The sequence below is a fragment of the Sarcophilus harrisii genome, chromosome 6 (assembly GCF_902635505.1).
Source record: "Sarcophilus harrisii chromosome 6, mSarHar1.11, whole genome shotgun sequence".
NCBI lineage: Eukaryota > Metazoa > Chordata > Mammalia > Dasyuromorphia > Dasyuridae > Sarcophilus > Sarcophilus harrisii.
Window position 1 is genome coordinate 200343321 of NC_045431.1, and position 17002 is coordinate 200360322.

At 42.8% G+C, this 17002-nt stretch overlaps 1 protein-coding gene across 5 annotated transcripts in view; it reads left to right on the top strand.

Moving 5' to 3' along the window:
- Window positions 1-17002, top strand: part of TUB (TUB bipartite transcription factor) — a 132008-nt gene that overhangs the window by 78370 nt on the left and 36636 nt on the right. For all 5 annotated transcript variants that reach the window (XM_031942415.1, XM_031942411.1, XM_031942416.1 and 2 more), the window contains exons 2-3: window positions 7357-7408; window positions 8352-8514. In XM_031942415.1, the coding sequence (XP_031798275.1) occupies window positions 7357-7408; window positions 8352-8514 (215 nt within the window). The remainder of the gene's footprint in view (window positions 1-7356; window positions 7409-8351; window positions 8515-17002) is intronic.

Here is a 17002-nt window from a genome sequence, read left to right on the forward strand (position 1 = left end):
GACTTTTTTTTTAATAACTTTTTATTGACAGGACCCATGCCAGGGTAATTTTTTTTTTACAACATTATCCCTTGCACTCACTTCTGTTCCGATTTTTCTCTCCCACCCTCCACCCCCTCCCCGAGATGGCAAGCAGTCCTATATATGTTAAATATGTCGTAGTATATCCTAGATACAATGTATGTGTGCAGATCCAAACAGTTTTCTTGTTGCACAGGGAGAATTGGATTCAGAAGGTAAAAATAACCCGGGAAGAAAAACAGAAATGCAAACAGTTTAAAGTATATAATGATCTCCTGGTTCTGCTCATTTCACTCAGCATCAGTTCACATAAGTCTCTCCAAGTCTCTCTGTATTCGTCCTGCTGGTCATTTCTTACAGAACAATAATATTCCATAACATTCATATATCACAATTTACCCAACCATTCTCCAACTGATGGGCATCCGCTCAGTTTCCAGCTTCTGGCCACTACAAACAGAGCTGCCACAAACATTCATGCACATACAGGACCCTTTCCCTTCTTTTGTATCTCCTTGGGGTATAAGCCCAGTAGAAACACGGCTGGGTTAAAGGGTATGCACAGTTGATAACTTTTGGGGCATAATTCCAGATTGCTCTCCAGAAGGGTTGGATCAGTTCACAACTCTACCAACAATAAATACATCAGTGTCCCAGTTTTCCCACATCCCCTCCAATATTCATCATTAGTTTTTCCTGCCATCTTAGCCAATCTGACAGGTGTGTAGAGGTATCTCAGAGTTGTCTTAATTTGCATTTCTCTGATCAGTAGTGATTTGGAACACTCTTTCATTTGAGTGGAAATAAGTTTCAATTTCATCATCTGAAAATTGAGAAGTAGACTTGAGACAATATATGCAAACTCTCCATATGTTAGGTATTGTTATTAATGACTTGGTCACATGGCTCATCACAGTGGGAAGCGGCGGATCTTCTTGATGTCAGATCTGGCTGCCTCATGAGTAACAACTTTCATAATAACTCACATTATGTATATAGTGATTATATTATTATATATCACATATATAGTGATTTAAGGTTTATAAAGTTCAGAGAAGATTTGTCCTCTGTACATATATACATTATATAAACACATATACATACATACATACATACATACATATGTGTGTGTGTATATATATGCTTGACCTTGGATTGAGTCACTCTCTCCCTCAGTTTCCTCCCCTGACAGACCAGGCAGATAACGGCCCCCGAGTCACAGGAATGTTGCTGGGACGGCCTTTCCTGAGTTATCCCCGAGCACTGCTGCTGTGTCAGTCCTCCCTGTGCCTTCTTTCGGGCTCCCCTTTACCCCTTCCTCCACCCCCCCACAAGTCACTCCTAGCTCTGCTCTTGGCCCGTGGGACAGTCCCGAGCCCTCCTCGGTCTCACAGCCATCCCAGACAACGTTCCCACCTGTCCCGGTCAGCGCCTTCTCTCCGAGCCCCTTGCGTGAGGGCTCAGGGCTGGGAAGCAGTTTTGTGGCAACCTAGACACAGACCAGGCAGAGGGAGGGTGCGAGGGGGGTGCTGGACGTCCATCTCTTCAGTGGCGTGAGACGGCCTCATGGAAGCTGACGGAGTAGCTGAGAGCCCAGGGAGCTGCGGCTTATGGCTGCTTAAGCCAGATGAGCTGTCACTGGGTGAAGTCTGGGACCCAGGGAGCAGACTGAGTGTGTGTGTGGGGCAATGCATTTACACCCTCCTTTATCAAGCAGGGAGGGAAAGAGCCAGTGAGACTCCCCTTCACCTCGTGCTGTCGCCATTTCTGTGAGTGACCGCCTCTGCATCGTCTGTCCCCCTGTGACTGAGCCCCCCCGTCACACGTGCCGTATTTGGGGGCCCGCGGCCGTCTCTCGCCATCTGTAGCATTGGTGTTGATCTAGAATAGTCAGACCCGACACCAGGAGAAGAATGAACAAGATGCTAAGTGGAAGAGAAGTAGCTCATTCCCTGCATGTCCAGGAAAAGAAAGAGTTAAAAACATTTTCCCTTATACTGACATATGGTGCTCTATGGTTTCCAAAGTGCTCTCTGATTTCATATAATAATAGCTTATGTTCCTTTATAATTTATAAGGCATTTTTTCTCACAACAATCCGATAAGGCAATCAGAACAAGGATTATCATTTTACAGAGGAAGAAACTGAGGTTCACCGGGGGAAAGCAACTTTATTCACTGAGTTGAGCAGAATGAAGACAAATGTTATATATATATTTGTATGTGTGTGTGTGTGTGTACGTCTATATTTACACCTATCTTGCATCTATGTTATGTATCTATCTTTTAAGTCTCCAAAGCCCCTTCTTCAAAAAATAACCCAGTGAGAAAAGAAAGGGATTTCAGATATTTTTAGCCTCATTTTGCGGAAGAGAACACAGACCTAGATGTACTAAGAAATGTTGGAGCTGGATTTGACTAGACCTTGCCCGGCCAGACCAGGCTCTCTGCATCCCCTGGGCTCTCTGGGCCGGGGCGATGCTTTATGCGGTGCATTGTCAGCTCTGATGGTGGGGGTACTTGAGCCTCGGATGTACCCGGTCACATCTAGACTTTACTGAGGTGAGAGTTCCGGAGCTCGGATTCCCACGTCCCTTGTTTCATCCTGGCGCCGTCTGACCTTGGCCTTTGAAATTTTACTTGAGTGCATTGAAAATAAAGCACAACTCTCTCCAACAAGCGTTTGTCTGTAATGGGAAACGTGCACTCTGTGGGAGCTCTGTGCTAACTCTGCAGCTTGGGCCCACGGCCTCCCTCCCCCTCTGCCCCCGGGGCTGCACGGCAGGCCAGGACCTGTGTTCGATTCGATTATACCCAACTTATGAAGAGGCAAAACGAATTAGCCTCGTTGCTGCCTCAGGCTGCTGCTGTGCCCACATACGGCCTCACGTGGGGTGGGAGGGGGCTTTCAGCCTCGGTCTGAGGCGAGGCAGAGGAGCGGGGAGATGGGGAGAGCTGGCTGCTTTGACTTGGGCTGTGTCTTAACCCAACCTAAGTTGCCACAAAGGGGCTACTTCGATGGGAATTAAACAGCCTGCCCGTTCTTGAAGGCCTCCCATCCATCCCCCTTCTCCCGCCCTGACTGCCTCTAGCCAAAGCCAGGAGAGTGAGATTCTCTCCTGGGCTTACGTTATTCACAGAAGGAGGTTCCGGGTGCCTCTATCTGTCTTCTTTATGAAGGGGAAATATATCTGCTAGGGGCCGGCTCATTCTCGAAGTTCATAAAGGAGCTGGTTTATTAAATGAAAATGAGGAATCGATCACATCATCAAAATGTGCTCCTATAACTTAATCATAATAAAAATACTGAATATAATGGATCTTGGGGCAGAACTCTCCTTAAAAACAACTCCAGGCTGATATTTATTCATTAAAATTGTCACTCTCATCAGTGAACCTCCAACCTACCTGATGAAAATCTTGTGAACTTCCTTCTGGTCCCCTCTTGACCTGGAACACAGTCAAAGAGGATATTATAATATTTCCAACTTTTAAAATTAAATTACATGTATGTGTTATATATATATCATATATGTTATCATGTGTGTTCTATATAATCACATGTAGGTATGTGATCTTCTAAAAGTTCAGAGATAAACATGGCCTGAAATTCTAAAAGGAAAGAATATTAAAGATGAGAGGCTTCCAGTAATTAATTAACAATAATTAATTCCAAAGAATGAATAATTTATTGGAAAAAAGAGAATTTGAAAAAACTGATGTGCTTGCATTAGGAGCTCTCTGATATTTGAAGACAAGAAACTGAAAAAAGAAGTGTGTGTGTGTGTGTGTGTGTGTGTGTGTGTGTGTGTGGCGGGGAGAGAGTAGAGGACTTGGAACATGTCATAATCACATTAAGAACTCTTAAATCAAGTTGATTTGAGGTTTGGGAAGCCATTAACTATGGTTAATGGCAACTGTAAGGACATTTTTGGCTTTAAGTGGGGGCCAGAAGAATATAATAGAAGGGAATGGCCCTCTGCTTAAGGGACATAGCACAATATTCAAAGACATCTATGAGAAAACAGATCTTACCACCTTTAAATTTGCTTCCATTTTTGCTAACAATAAAAGTGATGATTCCTACTGGGGAGAGAGTTGGGAAAAAGTGGATAAATGAACATTGAAATCCTGGGCAGATTGTAGTAAATCCGAATCTTACAGGCTATTGAAAGAATCAGCAGATGTGATTGTTGAACCTGTATCAGGGATCTTGAAGGAACTACAGGAAAACAGTGAATGATACCCCAGAACTGGACTGGGGCAAAGTTTTGCTGATTTTCAAAAAAGAAGAGAAGATGGATTCTTACAAATTCTAACCTCGAGGGAAATTCTAGAGCAGATTATTAAAGGAATGATTTGTGAGCACTTCAGAAGGGAATTGGTAATCAGTGAGAACCAGCATGGGTTGATGAAGAATTAAAACATGACTTTCTTCTTGAACCAAATGCATTTACTTCTTACCTGACTTAACCTGGTTCCAATTTTGACCCTCTCTTCCCTGCCAGATTATCTTTCTTAGCTACAGCTCCAATCAATTTCTAATCCTTACATGACTATTCATTGCCTACTGAATATGGCTTTAGTGGGGGCCTTATCTTGGCATTTGTGGCTCTCTATAATCTGATTCCAATCTACTTCTCTGACAAAAATCACTCATGAGGTTCTTATGACCAATATGGAAAGATACGAACACTAGGAAAGTACATTTAGTCTTGGAATTGGTTTAATGACAGAGCAGTGATTTTAATGAACATATTTCAACTTGGAGTCGTCTCTAGGAGAGTGCTATAAAGTTCTGTCTGTCCTGGGTCCTGTTGTGTTCAATGTTTTTATTATAACTTAGATCAGAGGGTCTTAATCTGAGTTCTACAAATCCCTGAGAGGTTCTTGGATAGATTTCAGGGGGTTTGTGAACTTGGATAGGGAAAAAAATTCCCATTTTTGCCATTAACTTTTAATGGAAATTTTGCATTTCCTTCAATTATGAATATAGGGAACAGTCTGTTATTCTCAGAAGGGGTCCATGAGGCTTCACCAGGCTGTCCACAGAGTCCATGGTGCACAAAACATTAAGAACCCTTGCCTTAGTTAGATGAAAGTATAGATGGCATATTAACCATACTTTTCAGCCTTACATGAAATGGGAGGATAGCTAATATACCCAAGAGTCTGTCTCCAAATATATCTCAGTGAGCCAGAGCAGTGGGATGGATCTAATAAGATGGCATTTAGTAGGAATGAATGCAAAACTGGTGAAATGGTGCAGGGACATGGCTGGAGAAGTCTTTGTTTTAAAAAAAACAAAACCAACTTGGTATTTTATCAGACTGCAAGGTCAACATGAACCTTGTGTATAACATAGCAGAAAGTCCAGAACCAAATCAAGATGAGAAAACTGCTGTGCCCCAAGTCTCCCTGACACAGGAGGCGACAGTCCCATTGTCCTCTGTGCTGATCAGAACATGTCTGGAGTAGTGTATTCAGTTCTGGGTACCACATTTTAAGGGGGACCAAGGGAGGGTGATCTGGAGGGTGCCCCCTTGATACCTGGCTGAAGCAACTGCAGGTGTTTAATCCCAGAAAGGAGAAGACTTAGGCTTGAGGACAGAGTGGGTACAATAAGTATTTTCGAGTATTTGGAGGATGGATGCGTATAAGAGGGATTAGCTTTGTTCATCTTGGGAGCGACAGTTAGAAGTTGCAGGGGAACAGATTTCTGCCTGACATTTGGGAGAACTTCACAGTCAGAGCTGCCTCAAAATAGAATGAATGGCTTGGTGAAGTAAGAGTCAGTTCTCTGAGTGTAGGATTGTTTGGGGTAAGCAACTCTCAGGGATCCCATGATGGAGAATCAGCCATTAGGCAGGGGGCTGGCCTGAGAGATCTGTGCAGGAGACTGAGGCTTGATGCTCCTAATGTACCAGGGAGGATCAGTGCCCTTGGGTATCACGAGCCCTGGCTGAGGCAATCACCCCCATGCCAGCTTATGGGCCGTGGAACCCTAGCGACCTCCGAGGTTATGAATCCATGAATGGCTACGTAGCCTCTAGAGTGTGTGGCTAGTGCTGGACAGCTCATTTCCACTTCCCAGTGAGCTCATGTTGTTAGGAAGCTGAAACTCGTATTTTCTATGTGTTGGTTCCTGTTCTGTCCCATGAGACTAAGCAGACTCAGTCTAACCCTTCTGCATTACTGCCTTACTTGAAGACAGCCATCATGTATTCCCAAAGTCTTCTTTTTTCTGGATTTAACATCTTCAGCCAGTTAGTCCCCACAGGACACACTTGCTCGCGCTCGCTCTCGCTCTTGCTCTCTCTCTCTTTCTCTCTCTCTCTCTGTCTTTTTTAAAAAAGCTTTTTACTTTTAAAATTTATGCATAGATAGTTTTCAACATTCACCCTTGCAAAACCTTTTGTTCCATTTTTTTCTCTCTCCCTTCCCCCCAACACCTCCCTTAGATGGTAAGTATCCAATATATGCTAAACATGTGCAGTTCTTCTATACATATTTATACAATTATCATGCTGCACAAGAAAAATCGGATCAAAAAAGGAACAAATGAGAAAGAAAACAAAATGCAAGCAAACAACAAAAAGAGTGAGCACGCTATGTTGTGATCCACACTCAGTCCCCTCGGTCTCTGGGTGCAGACGGCTCTCTCCATCACAAGGCCATTGGAACTGGCCGGGGTCATCTCACTGTTGAAGAGAGCACACTTACTGTCTTGATCATACTCTGCTTTGTCCATGGCTTCCTATCGATGGGGTACTTCAGAGTAGGGCAGTAGAAACAACAGAAACTGCCCCTCCCTCCTTCCGGACCCCCGCCTATATTAAGGCAGCCCAAGAGGCCAGTTTTCTCCTTTTTTTGGTTGTTGTGTTCCATCGCAGAGTCTCTTCTCATGACCTTGTTCTTGGCGTTCTAGATTTTGGACATGAGAATGGGATTTTGCTTTTGTGCCCATTAAGCCCCCCTTGTGGGATATGATGTTTCATTCTAGCGTGTCAGCCTTTGGGATCAGTCTTGTTTAGGGCCTTAATGGACACACCTTCCCCTCCCCTGGACTACACATGCATCTTTCCTTTTGATGAAAGTGCCCCGTGTGTCCTTCCCAGGGATTGAGCCCCTACTCCTATTTCCCTCTCCAGGAATGTTTCCTGGAGTTTGTTAAGGTGCCTTTTGGGTCTTAGGACCTTAAAGCTCTGGTCCCTTGGGAGCCAGGCTGTGGGATGGTCCTTCCCCAGTTGGCCCTTTGGAGAAGCTGAATTCTGTCCAAGTTCCTGAGCACCAGCTCCCTCAGGCTTGACTTAAACCTTGCCTCTTTCTTTGCAGTGTTTTGGATGATGAAGGAAGCACCCTAAGGCAGCAGAAACTGGAGAGACAGGTGAGTGACCTGGCCCTGGGGGGCGGGGAAGGTGGCTCATGGGCCACGTAGAAGAGCATCATGGGTTTTTGCAGTCCCAGAGGGGCAGGTATGTTGTCGTTTGGAACTCTTGCGGGTTGGGGATGTGTCTCTGTTAGTCCAGGACGTGAGTAACAAAGGCAAGAGGTCTCTAGGGTCGTGGATCAAGAGCCGGAATGGACGTCGAAGATCATTCCTGTCCAGGCCTTTTGTTTTACAGAGGAGAAAACCAGAGAGGAGATTCAGAGGAAGGAGATCCTTTCCCACAGGTAGCAAGTGGCAGAGCTAGGTTTTGACCCTTTGACTCCAAAAGGTCCCATGATGCCTCGGTGGCAGAAAATGGGTCCAGATGGGGTGTTGGGAGTTGGAGTGAGACGTTCCAGAGCCAAGCTTTCTTCTTGATTCTGCTCTCTTTGATCTGCCCCCTTATCTCTTACAGTTCAGCTTGGACCCCCAGGGCTGTGACATCCCCTCTAATGCAGAACAGGGAATAGTTTCCCAAAACTTTTAGAATGACAGCATGGGATAGTGGACAACAGGGGAGTCTGAAAATCCAGCTTTGAGCCATCTTTCTGCCTTTTTCTTCCTGAGTGATCTTAGGCAAATCACTTAAGTTTCCCCCAGCCTCAGAGAGTCCTGAAGGGAAAGCCCACTCTGAGGGGGAAGATATTGCCTGTGTTTAGGAGATCTAAGGTCGGGGAGCCCTTGGGGACCCCAACTCAGAGGGTAGCCCAGTTTGGGGCTTTTAGGAGAGGGAGATCACTTCAACTTTAAGGAGACCCTTGTCTGGCGGGGAGACACGGTCCTTGAGTTCCAGGTCAGAGATGGGGGCCGAGCCCCGAATTCCAGTGGTCTCAGGGACCTTGGATGGGGCAGGGACATTGACGGTCATCGCCTCAGCACTTCCCCTTGTTTGTGTCTTCAGAGGGCTCTGCTGGAGCAGAAACAAAAGAAGAAGCGCCAGGAGCCCCTGATGGTGCAGTCCAACCCCGACAGCCGCGCGAGGACGCGCCGTACCAGGCAGTCGGAGGAGCAGGCCCCACTGGTGGAGTCCTACCTGAACAGCAACAGTAGCACCAGCTACAACGGTATTCAGGAAGGCTCGCACCCAAGATCTTGGGCTTATTGGGGGGCTATAGGGGACCGGGGTCACAAGGGTTATCGGAGTCCAGCATCGCCTCCGGTGGGGAGGAAGGGAAGGGAATAAACATTTATTAAGTGCCTGCTGTGTTCTATGCTAATGCATCCCATCTGGTCCTGGCAACAGTCCTGAAGAGCAGGTGCCATTATCACCCCCATTTCATAGCTTGAGGAAACCGAGGCAAACACAAGTTAAGTGTCTTGCTCAGCGCCTCACAACTGGTAGAACTCGGTCTTCCTGACCCTGTGCCAGTATTTGCTTCTAACTGGGCTTAGTCCTGCTTGAGAAATGCCCTTGATGTACAAGCCCAACCTTGCCAGACACATCCCCACCATCAGCATCATCACGTGGCAAGCGCATCGAATGCAGTCCTTGCTGTTAATAATAATGACCAGCCTTTACACAGCACCTTGAGGTTTGCCTTTAACATTATCTTATTTAATCATGACATTACCTGTGAGGGAGGTGCTCCTTTTAATCTTTACTGTAAAATTAAGTGACTTGGGACAGCCAAGGGCGCAGTGGATAGAGCATCAGCCCTGGAGTCAGGAGAACCTGAGTTCAAATCTGATCTCAGACATTTAACATTTCCTGGCTGTGTGACCCTGGGCAAGTCACTTAACCCCAGTGGTCTCACCAAAAAAATAAAAAAGATTAAGTGCCCAGGGTCACACAGCAAGTCAATATTGGAAACTTGGATTTTAACCGAGGGCTTCCTGACTACCAAGTTCTACCTTCTGTCTTCATATAATATTCCATATTTAGAATTTGCCCTTTCTTAAAAAGAGATAAATGTGTTGTCACCAGTTATTTGGACCAATTTCATGTTGTCTCCATGTATATCATCGTATACATTGCATATTATATTCTATTTTTTATTATCTGAATTAGTTCCTCTTTTTGTTTTCTGGATTCATTTTCATGTGCTCATTTTTCCTTGTGTCCAGTCTTACGGGCAGTCAGGTCCCTGGAGCTGACTTTTCTCCGGCTTTGGAGTTAAAAGGGCCTGAATGTTAGCACAGCCGGGAAAACTTGTGCGGCAAAGTCACAGGAACACGTATGGCAATGAGCTTGGAGGATCCATTTTCACCCACTCAAGTATACACACCCCATATGGAATTTGGTGCTTTTCCTCCTACCATCTTGGAGAACAATAATAATAAATCACACTTATGTAACTATGGATTTTCAAATGTTTCACATACATTTGGTCTTCTCAGTAATCCCGTCACCAAAGTGGCAACATTAAAAGCTGAAAAATCAATAATATATATTTCTCCAGGACTTTAACATTTAAAAAGAGTCACATGGCGACCTTCCAACAATCCTGTGAGGAAGACATTTTGAAATCACTCCAGTTTTACCCAGGAATAAATTGAAATTCAGAGACAGCTTAAAGGCTTTGCCCAATGTTCACAAAACTGATAAGTATCAGAGCCAAGATTTGTTTCCATTTTTCTCTCAACTCTTTCACTTTCTAATATAAAACTGTTTATTTAGGTTTGATGCTGTTGCCACGATTTAGCCGCATTGTTTTTTCTGCTGTGCTAACATTGTTCAAGTGTTGAAGGTTATAAGATGGTAATAAGATGATGATATCTGTTGTATTTAACCTACAAGGCTGTTGTGAGGATCAAGGGGGATGATGTACGTGAGGCGCTTTGTATAAAGTGCTAGGTAAATAGCCACTATTATCATTGTAGAAAGTGTGGCTGTAGCATCAGCCTGAGTCAGGAAGAGCATCCTGAGTTCAGGTCCCATCTCTGATACATCCTGGTTGGGTGGTTCTGGGCAAGCGACTTAACTCCTCATGGGAGTTTAAGGCTAAACATTGCAGCACAGTTGGTGATCTGCATTTATAGAGGGAATTTCCTCACTGGGATTTCCTACTCTGCTAAGTTATATGTCTGGGGTTTTGAGGGAAGAGGTTTACTGGGTCCTGGAGCTACAAGTATAGCATCCCAGCTGTCTAACATTTAAGGGTATCCCATAGATGGGGAATCTGGATCTGTTAGAGAAGTAGTCACTTCCACTGCTCCACAGAGTGCCAGCAGGAGGGAGAACATCTGTTCCTGCCCCTAAGAAGAGGCACTGTGATGGGAGTGGCTCTGTGAGGAGGGACACAGACAATATTTCATATATACGACTGTGTTTCGACTTTAATCCTGGTCCATCAGGAGGTGTACTTGTCTTGCCGGGGTCTATACCTGGTTGAGAACCTTCTGAAATGCATTAGTGCTCATGAATGTTATCCCCCTGCATCAGTCATGTGGGGATGAAGGATATTACTGGAAGTGTCCTGGAGAGAATTTCTAGGCATATAGAAGCCTTGGGCAGGAAACTGAAAGATTGAAGGATATAAATGACATTTTCATTGCTGTTACTTTGTTGAAGTTAGGAGTCTTAAGGGAAGGAGGGAGAGAGGGAGGGGAAGGAAGGAGAAAGAGGGAATGGAGGAGGGAGGAAGGGAGAGAGAAAGAGAGGGGGAAAGAGACAGAGACATAGACACAGTGGCAGAGAGAGAGAGGTAGATTTAGGAATGAAGCAGCCGACTGAGAAGATATTATCTGAGAACAGGAGTTGGATTTCAGGACCTTGCTTTAAGATACCAGAAGAATGAGCTCTTGGCTAGGGATGGAATGCATTTAATGAGGACTGGGATGAATATATTTTCTTTTTTTTTATAATAATAGCTTTTCATTTTTCAAAATACATGCAAAGATAGTTCTCAACATTCATTCTTGCGAAACTTTGTGTTCCAAATTTTTCTCCCTCCCTCCTCCTCTTCCCCTTTCCCTAGGCAGCAAGTAATCCAATATGGGTTAAATATGTACAATTCTTTTAAATATTTTTCCATATTTATCATACTGCGCAAGAAAAATCAGATCCAAAGGGGAAAATTGAGAGGAAAAAAACAAGCAAGCAGGCAAACAACCAAAAAAGGTGACAATACTATGTTGTGATCCACATTCAGTCCCCATAGTTCTCCCTTTGGGTGCAGATGGCTCTCTCCATCACAAATCTATTGTAATTGGCCTGAATCACCTCATTGTAGAAAAGAGCCATGTCCATGAAATGAATATATTTTCTTGGAAGCTTCCAGATGTGAACCACATGGATCATCCAAATGAGAATAGCAGTGGGAGGGATAGAGATAGAGACACCTGTGATTTCATTGTATGGGGAATATCCAAGTGAGAAATCTCCTTCTACTAATACAGAGGTGGGAAGAGTGAAAGAAAACTGCCTATCTAGCCGACTGTTAAACCAGATATAACAGAAAGCAGCAGATCTAATATAAATTGAAAGAAAGAAAAATGGAAGTGATGGGTAAATCACAAAAGACACTTACTAGGAAGAGGAATAAAGATATATAGCCTTAAATGTCTATACTAGTGCATGAAATAGGGGTGATGCTCTTATCTTGTATCTTAATACAAGAAGAAAACTGACTTTATAGATATCACTAAATTAGAAAATTTAGAGTTGGAAAAAAACTTCTGAGAGTATATAGACCAAACCGGATCTTGCCAAGAATTCCTGCTAGGTGATCCACTAGTTTTTGCTAGGGGACCTCTAGAGAAGGAGAATCTGGTACCTCCTGAAGCAGCTACTTTTGGACAACTCTAATTGTTAGGAATTTTTTTCTTATATGAGGGCTAAATCTTTCTCTATAACTTCTATCATTTTACTCCTAACAAGAATTGCAAATTTAATGACCAAGCCATATGACAACTCTTTTTCAAATCCTTGGAGACATTGGAATACACGATCACATCTTCCCCAGTCTTCTCAAAGCCAATTCCTTCAGCACAGCATCTTCTAGCATCATTTTGAGGTGGTCTCTTAGAGGCTCTCCATCTTCTCGATGCCATTCCTAAGTTGTGTGCCAGAAATGGTGTGACCAGAGCAGAGTATAATGGGACTATGACATCCTAAGCCATAGAACCTTATGCTTAACAATGAAGGCTTGGACATTATTAGCTTTTTTGGCTGTCATGCTGCTGATTCACCTTGTAATGCACTTGAATCCCCACATCCTTTCCAGACAGTCTGCTGTCCATGCCTTTTCCGTCTTGTTCTTGGGAATTTGATTTCTTGGACCCTAGTACAAAAAGTTTACATTTATCTCTATTTTAGCCCGTTGTGCTATCTGTCAAGATCCTTTTGGATTCTGATTCTATCAACCAATATATTAAGTCCCCTTCACAGCTTTGATGTGATTTGATTTGATAAATCTGAAGGTTTGATAAATATTTCATATATCCCTTTAATCCAAGTCCCTGATAAAAAATTAGAGCTGAACAAAATTTCTGGGGCACTCACCTAAAGATCTCCTTCCAAGATGAAATTGGACCAATGGCGGTCCTTTTGGCATATCCATTTAACCAGTCCTGAATTCATAGAATTGTACTACCTTCTAGTCCACATCTAGTCTACATTTTACTCATAAGAATAACCTGAAAGGAAGCGCTCTGGATTAGGAGAAAGAAAATCTGGGTTTTCATCCTAGCCCTTTCTCAGATGCTTAAATGTCCCCAGGCCTTTCCTAATTTGTAAATGGACTTGACTTTTAAAACCAGGGCTTCTTTGTGGAGAGTTCTGAACTTGTTACCTAATATGACAAATGACTTTGTCAAATCCTTTGCTAAAATCTAGGTAAACTATCTGTACCATTTCCCTGTTCTACCAAGTGAGAAGCCTGACAAAAAGAAAATGAGGTTAGTCTGAGATGACCTGTTTTTGATGAAATCAGCCTGTCTTTTTTGTAATCACTGGTTCCTTTTTATTAATGTTTCCTGAACATTCTTTTAATAATATGCCCTAGAATTTTCTCATAAAGTTCACTGGCCCTTTGTCTGCTGGGTACATTCGCTTCCTTATTTTTTTGAAAATTGGAACATTTGCCTTTTTCTGATCCTGTGGCACTTATCTCATTTTCTTGTTGTTTAATTGTTTCAGTCATATTGATTTTTTTGTGCTCTCATTTGAGGTTTTCTTGGCAAAGATACTGGAGTGGTTTGCTATTTCCTTCTCCCAACTCATTTTACAGATGAAGAAACTGAGGTAAACAGGGTGAAGTGACTTACCCAGAGTCCCCCGGCTAGTAAGTGTCTGATACCAGATTTGAATTTTAGAAGATGAATCTTCCTAGTTCCAGAACTCATTCTCTCCATTGTGCCTCCGGGCTGCTCCATTTCATTCTCCAAAATCTTTCAAAGATTAGTGAATCCCTCAGTTCTTTCCTTCTTTGCTATATAATTTGTTTGCACCAGATGAATTCTACCAAGTTCATATTCATGTGTCCATGTTTCCTTAGCCCCTTCAACACTTTGCCAATCTGATGGACATTAGTAATTAGTAGTGATTTGGAGCATTTTTTTTTCAAAAGGCTGTTGATAATTTGTATTTCTTCCTTGGAGAACAACTGTTCATATCTTTTCTCATACGGCCAATTGAGGAAAGGAATTTTTTTTATAAGTCTCCTGACTTATTAGCCTTTTTAGAGAAAACAGAAACAAGTAAGAATTCAATAGTTCTGCCTTTACTCTTTTATCTCATTGTCCCATACTCGGCCCATTTCTCATAGCAGTGGTTCCATCCTGCTTTCGAGCTTCCTCTTCTCCAACATGTTTACATGACCCAAACAATCAGCAAGTACCCTGCACTGCCTCCATTTTTGGGTAATCCAAGCTAGCATAAGCTTTATTCATTCTGAACTTTAGTAGATCTGCTTAAGCACACCCACATCATAAAGCTTGCACGGAGATTAATAAGACTGCGGATATCCAGAGAAATATAAAGGCAATGAGGTATTATAGTGGATAGATCATTGAACCAGGAATCAGAAAGATCTACTGCAGCTCTAGACACTTATAGTGACACTGTGTGACCCTGAGCAAGTCACTTAATTCAGTTTACTCATCTGTAAAATGGGGATAATAATAGCCCCAAAGTATTGTTGTGAAAATAAATGAGAATATTTGTAAAGTGCTTTGCAAATGTTATATAAATACTAGCAATAATTATTTTTATACAATTAGTCTTACCCAAATATAATCTTACCAAGAGAAGGTATGTTTGATTATGGTTCTTCATACCTTCCCTCCTTCACTTCTCTTTGGTCTTAACTGACCTTTCTGGAGAAAGAAGGCTCAAGCTGGAATTTGAGGACCTGGATTCAAATCCTAGTTTTGACCTTTTCACTCTGTTACCCTGAACAAGTCATGGGCATCTCTGAAATGAGGGAATTGGGTTAGAAGGCCTCCAGCTCTGGGATCCTGTGGTTCAGTAACAGAGAAGTCTGGGTGGCCGCTTCTAGTACACTATTTCAGCCAGCCAGCCAGTGATGCCCCTGTGCCATGGAAGAGTGCTCCCTTCTCTTCAGGACAGAAGTACAGGAAAGGGGTCTGGGGAAAAGGGACTGGCCAGTTTTCTCTTCCATCCCCTCCTATACTTAACATCTGCCCTACATAGCAGACTTTGATTTGATCCCTCCTTTTCCTGGAATTTCATTTCCCTCGCTCTAAAATGTGGGATTCAGCTCTAACCCATTTGTGTGAGCCACTGGCAGTATCTGCTGGCAAGTTTTGGAACTGTGGCTGTTGAAGGTTATCTGTAGAATAACTCATGTTTATGAAGTGCTTTAAGGGCCACTCCTGCAACATTGCATCCTTACTTTTATTCGCCTCTAACTGAAATGTAGCATTTCCTTCAGTTATAAATGTAGGTAACAAATATTCAGAGAAAGCTTCCATAGGTTTCACGAGATTGCCAAGGGGATCCATAATATAAAATAGTTAAGAACCTCCTGGACTAAATGATCTCTAAAGGTGCTTCTGACTCTTAAGTCATTTGTTTTCAGGTCCATCCTGGTCCTGCTAAGTGAACCCCTGGCTTTGTCGTGACCTGGGTTCCTTTATAGGGAAGAGGGCAAAAAGAACATGAAATCTGAGAGGAATGGCTGGAGGCAAGTGGCCCCTACATCTCTTTGTAAAGCTCTTTTACTGGCTACTAGAAAACCCCATCTTCAATGAATAGTCAAGTTTGATCTCATCATCTTTTCCCTAAAACACCTAAAACTCCCTTATTTATGGAGGGTTACCTCCCGCTCTCCCAGGGAAGGACACAGCTCCAGTACCATCCATCATTAAATCATTTATAAACCTCAGTTATTATTTTACAGATGATCTACCCATGGGGTAGGACTTCCCTAGTGGGTAAATTCCCATAGAATGGATTCATTTCAATGCATAAAGTATTCTATGTGCCAGGCAGTGGGTAGGTAATGGAGATGATATAAAGAAAAGTGAAATAGTTCCTGTCCTCAAGAAGCAAAAATATTCTGCAATATTTTACAGGTAAATACATACAAAATACATTAAAAAACACAAAATAATTTGGGAGGAAGATGAGAGTGTTGGCCACTGATAAGATCAGGAAGGACCAGGTATAGAAGATGGCACATGAGCTAATAAGCCTTGAATGTTGTTCAAGATTCCAAGAATTGAAGGAAATTGCATCCCAGGTACATGGAACAGCCTGTGCAAAGGTGTGGAGGTGGGATATCTTGTGGAGCCAAAAAAGCCACACTTTCCCTCTTTTCTTCCATGGACTTTTATACAGTTTATAATTATAGCTTATCCCCTTTCAATGTTTCCGTTTTCTTATCTGTCAACATCTCCGGATGAGCTCAGATCCCTTTAAACTCTGACATTCTATATTCAAAGAGTCCTCTCCCAACTATGACATTTCTGAGAGTCGATCTGTGTGGCAAAGTCACTGGGAAGCTGGTTTTGACTTGCCAACAATTAGAGGTTTCCTGCAGAGGGATGGGCTGCCTCTATTCCAGTGGGGTTTCAGGCAGAGATGCATTGACCCAGGTCAAGGATGCTGTTGAAGGGCTTCTTGTCTTGGAAGCAAAGACGAAAAGGCCTCCTGAGCACCTGTCTGCTCCATGATGTCCTTTGTTCCTTTTTTTTTTCCTTCTCCTGCTTCCTATGTCTGGTGCTCTAGGCTCATAGGCTGTCCCTCCATTGAAGATCCCATTGGATAGATGGAACCCAACCCTATTCAAGTCCCCTCCCTGATTCTCTTTTGAAATGTTGAACTTGATGATTGCCAACAAACACAAACATTTCACTATACAAAGAACAAAGATTACATTTGAAATGATGCATTCTGTTATATATAGCCTATTTTTCAAAAGTGTATTAAATTTAACAAGGTAGTAAAACATTCTTTTCATGTCTCCTTTTGAATTTTTTGTTTTTTCCTCATTATTTATTAAAATGTGCTCTTTCTTTTTTTGAAGGGGGCCCATCTCTATTAATAACCACTAATTCATCTCCCTTCCACTTCATAGAAGCCTTTTTTTAAAAATCTGAATTTAACAAACACTAAACACAACGAGCATTTCCATCGTAATTGGAAAA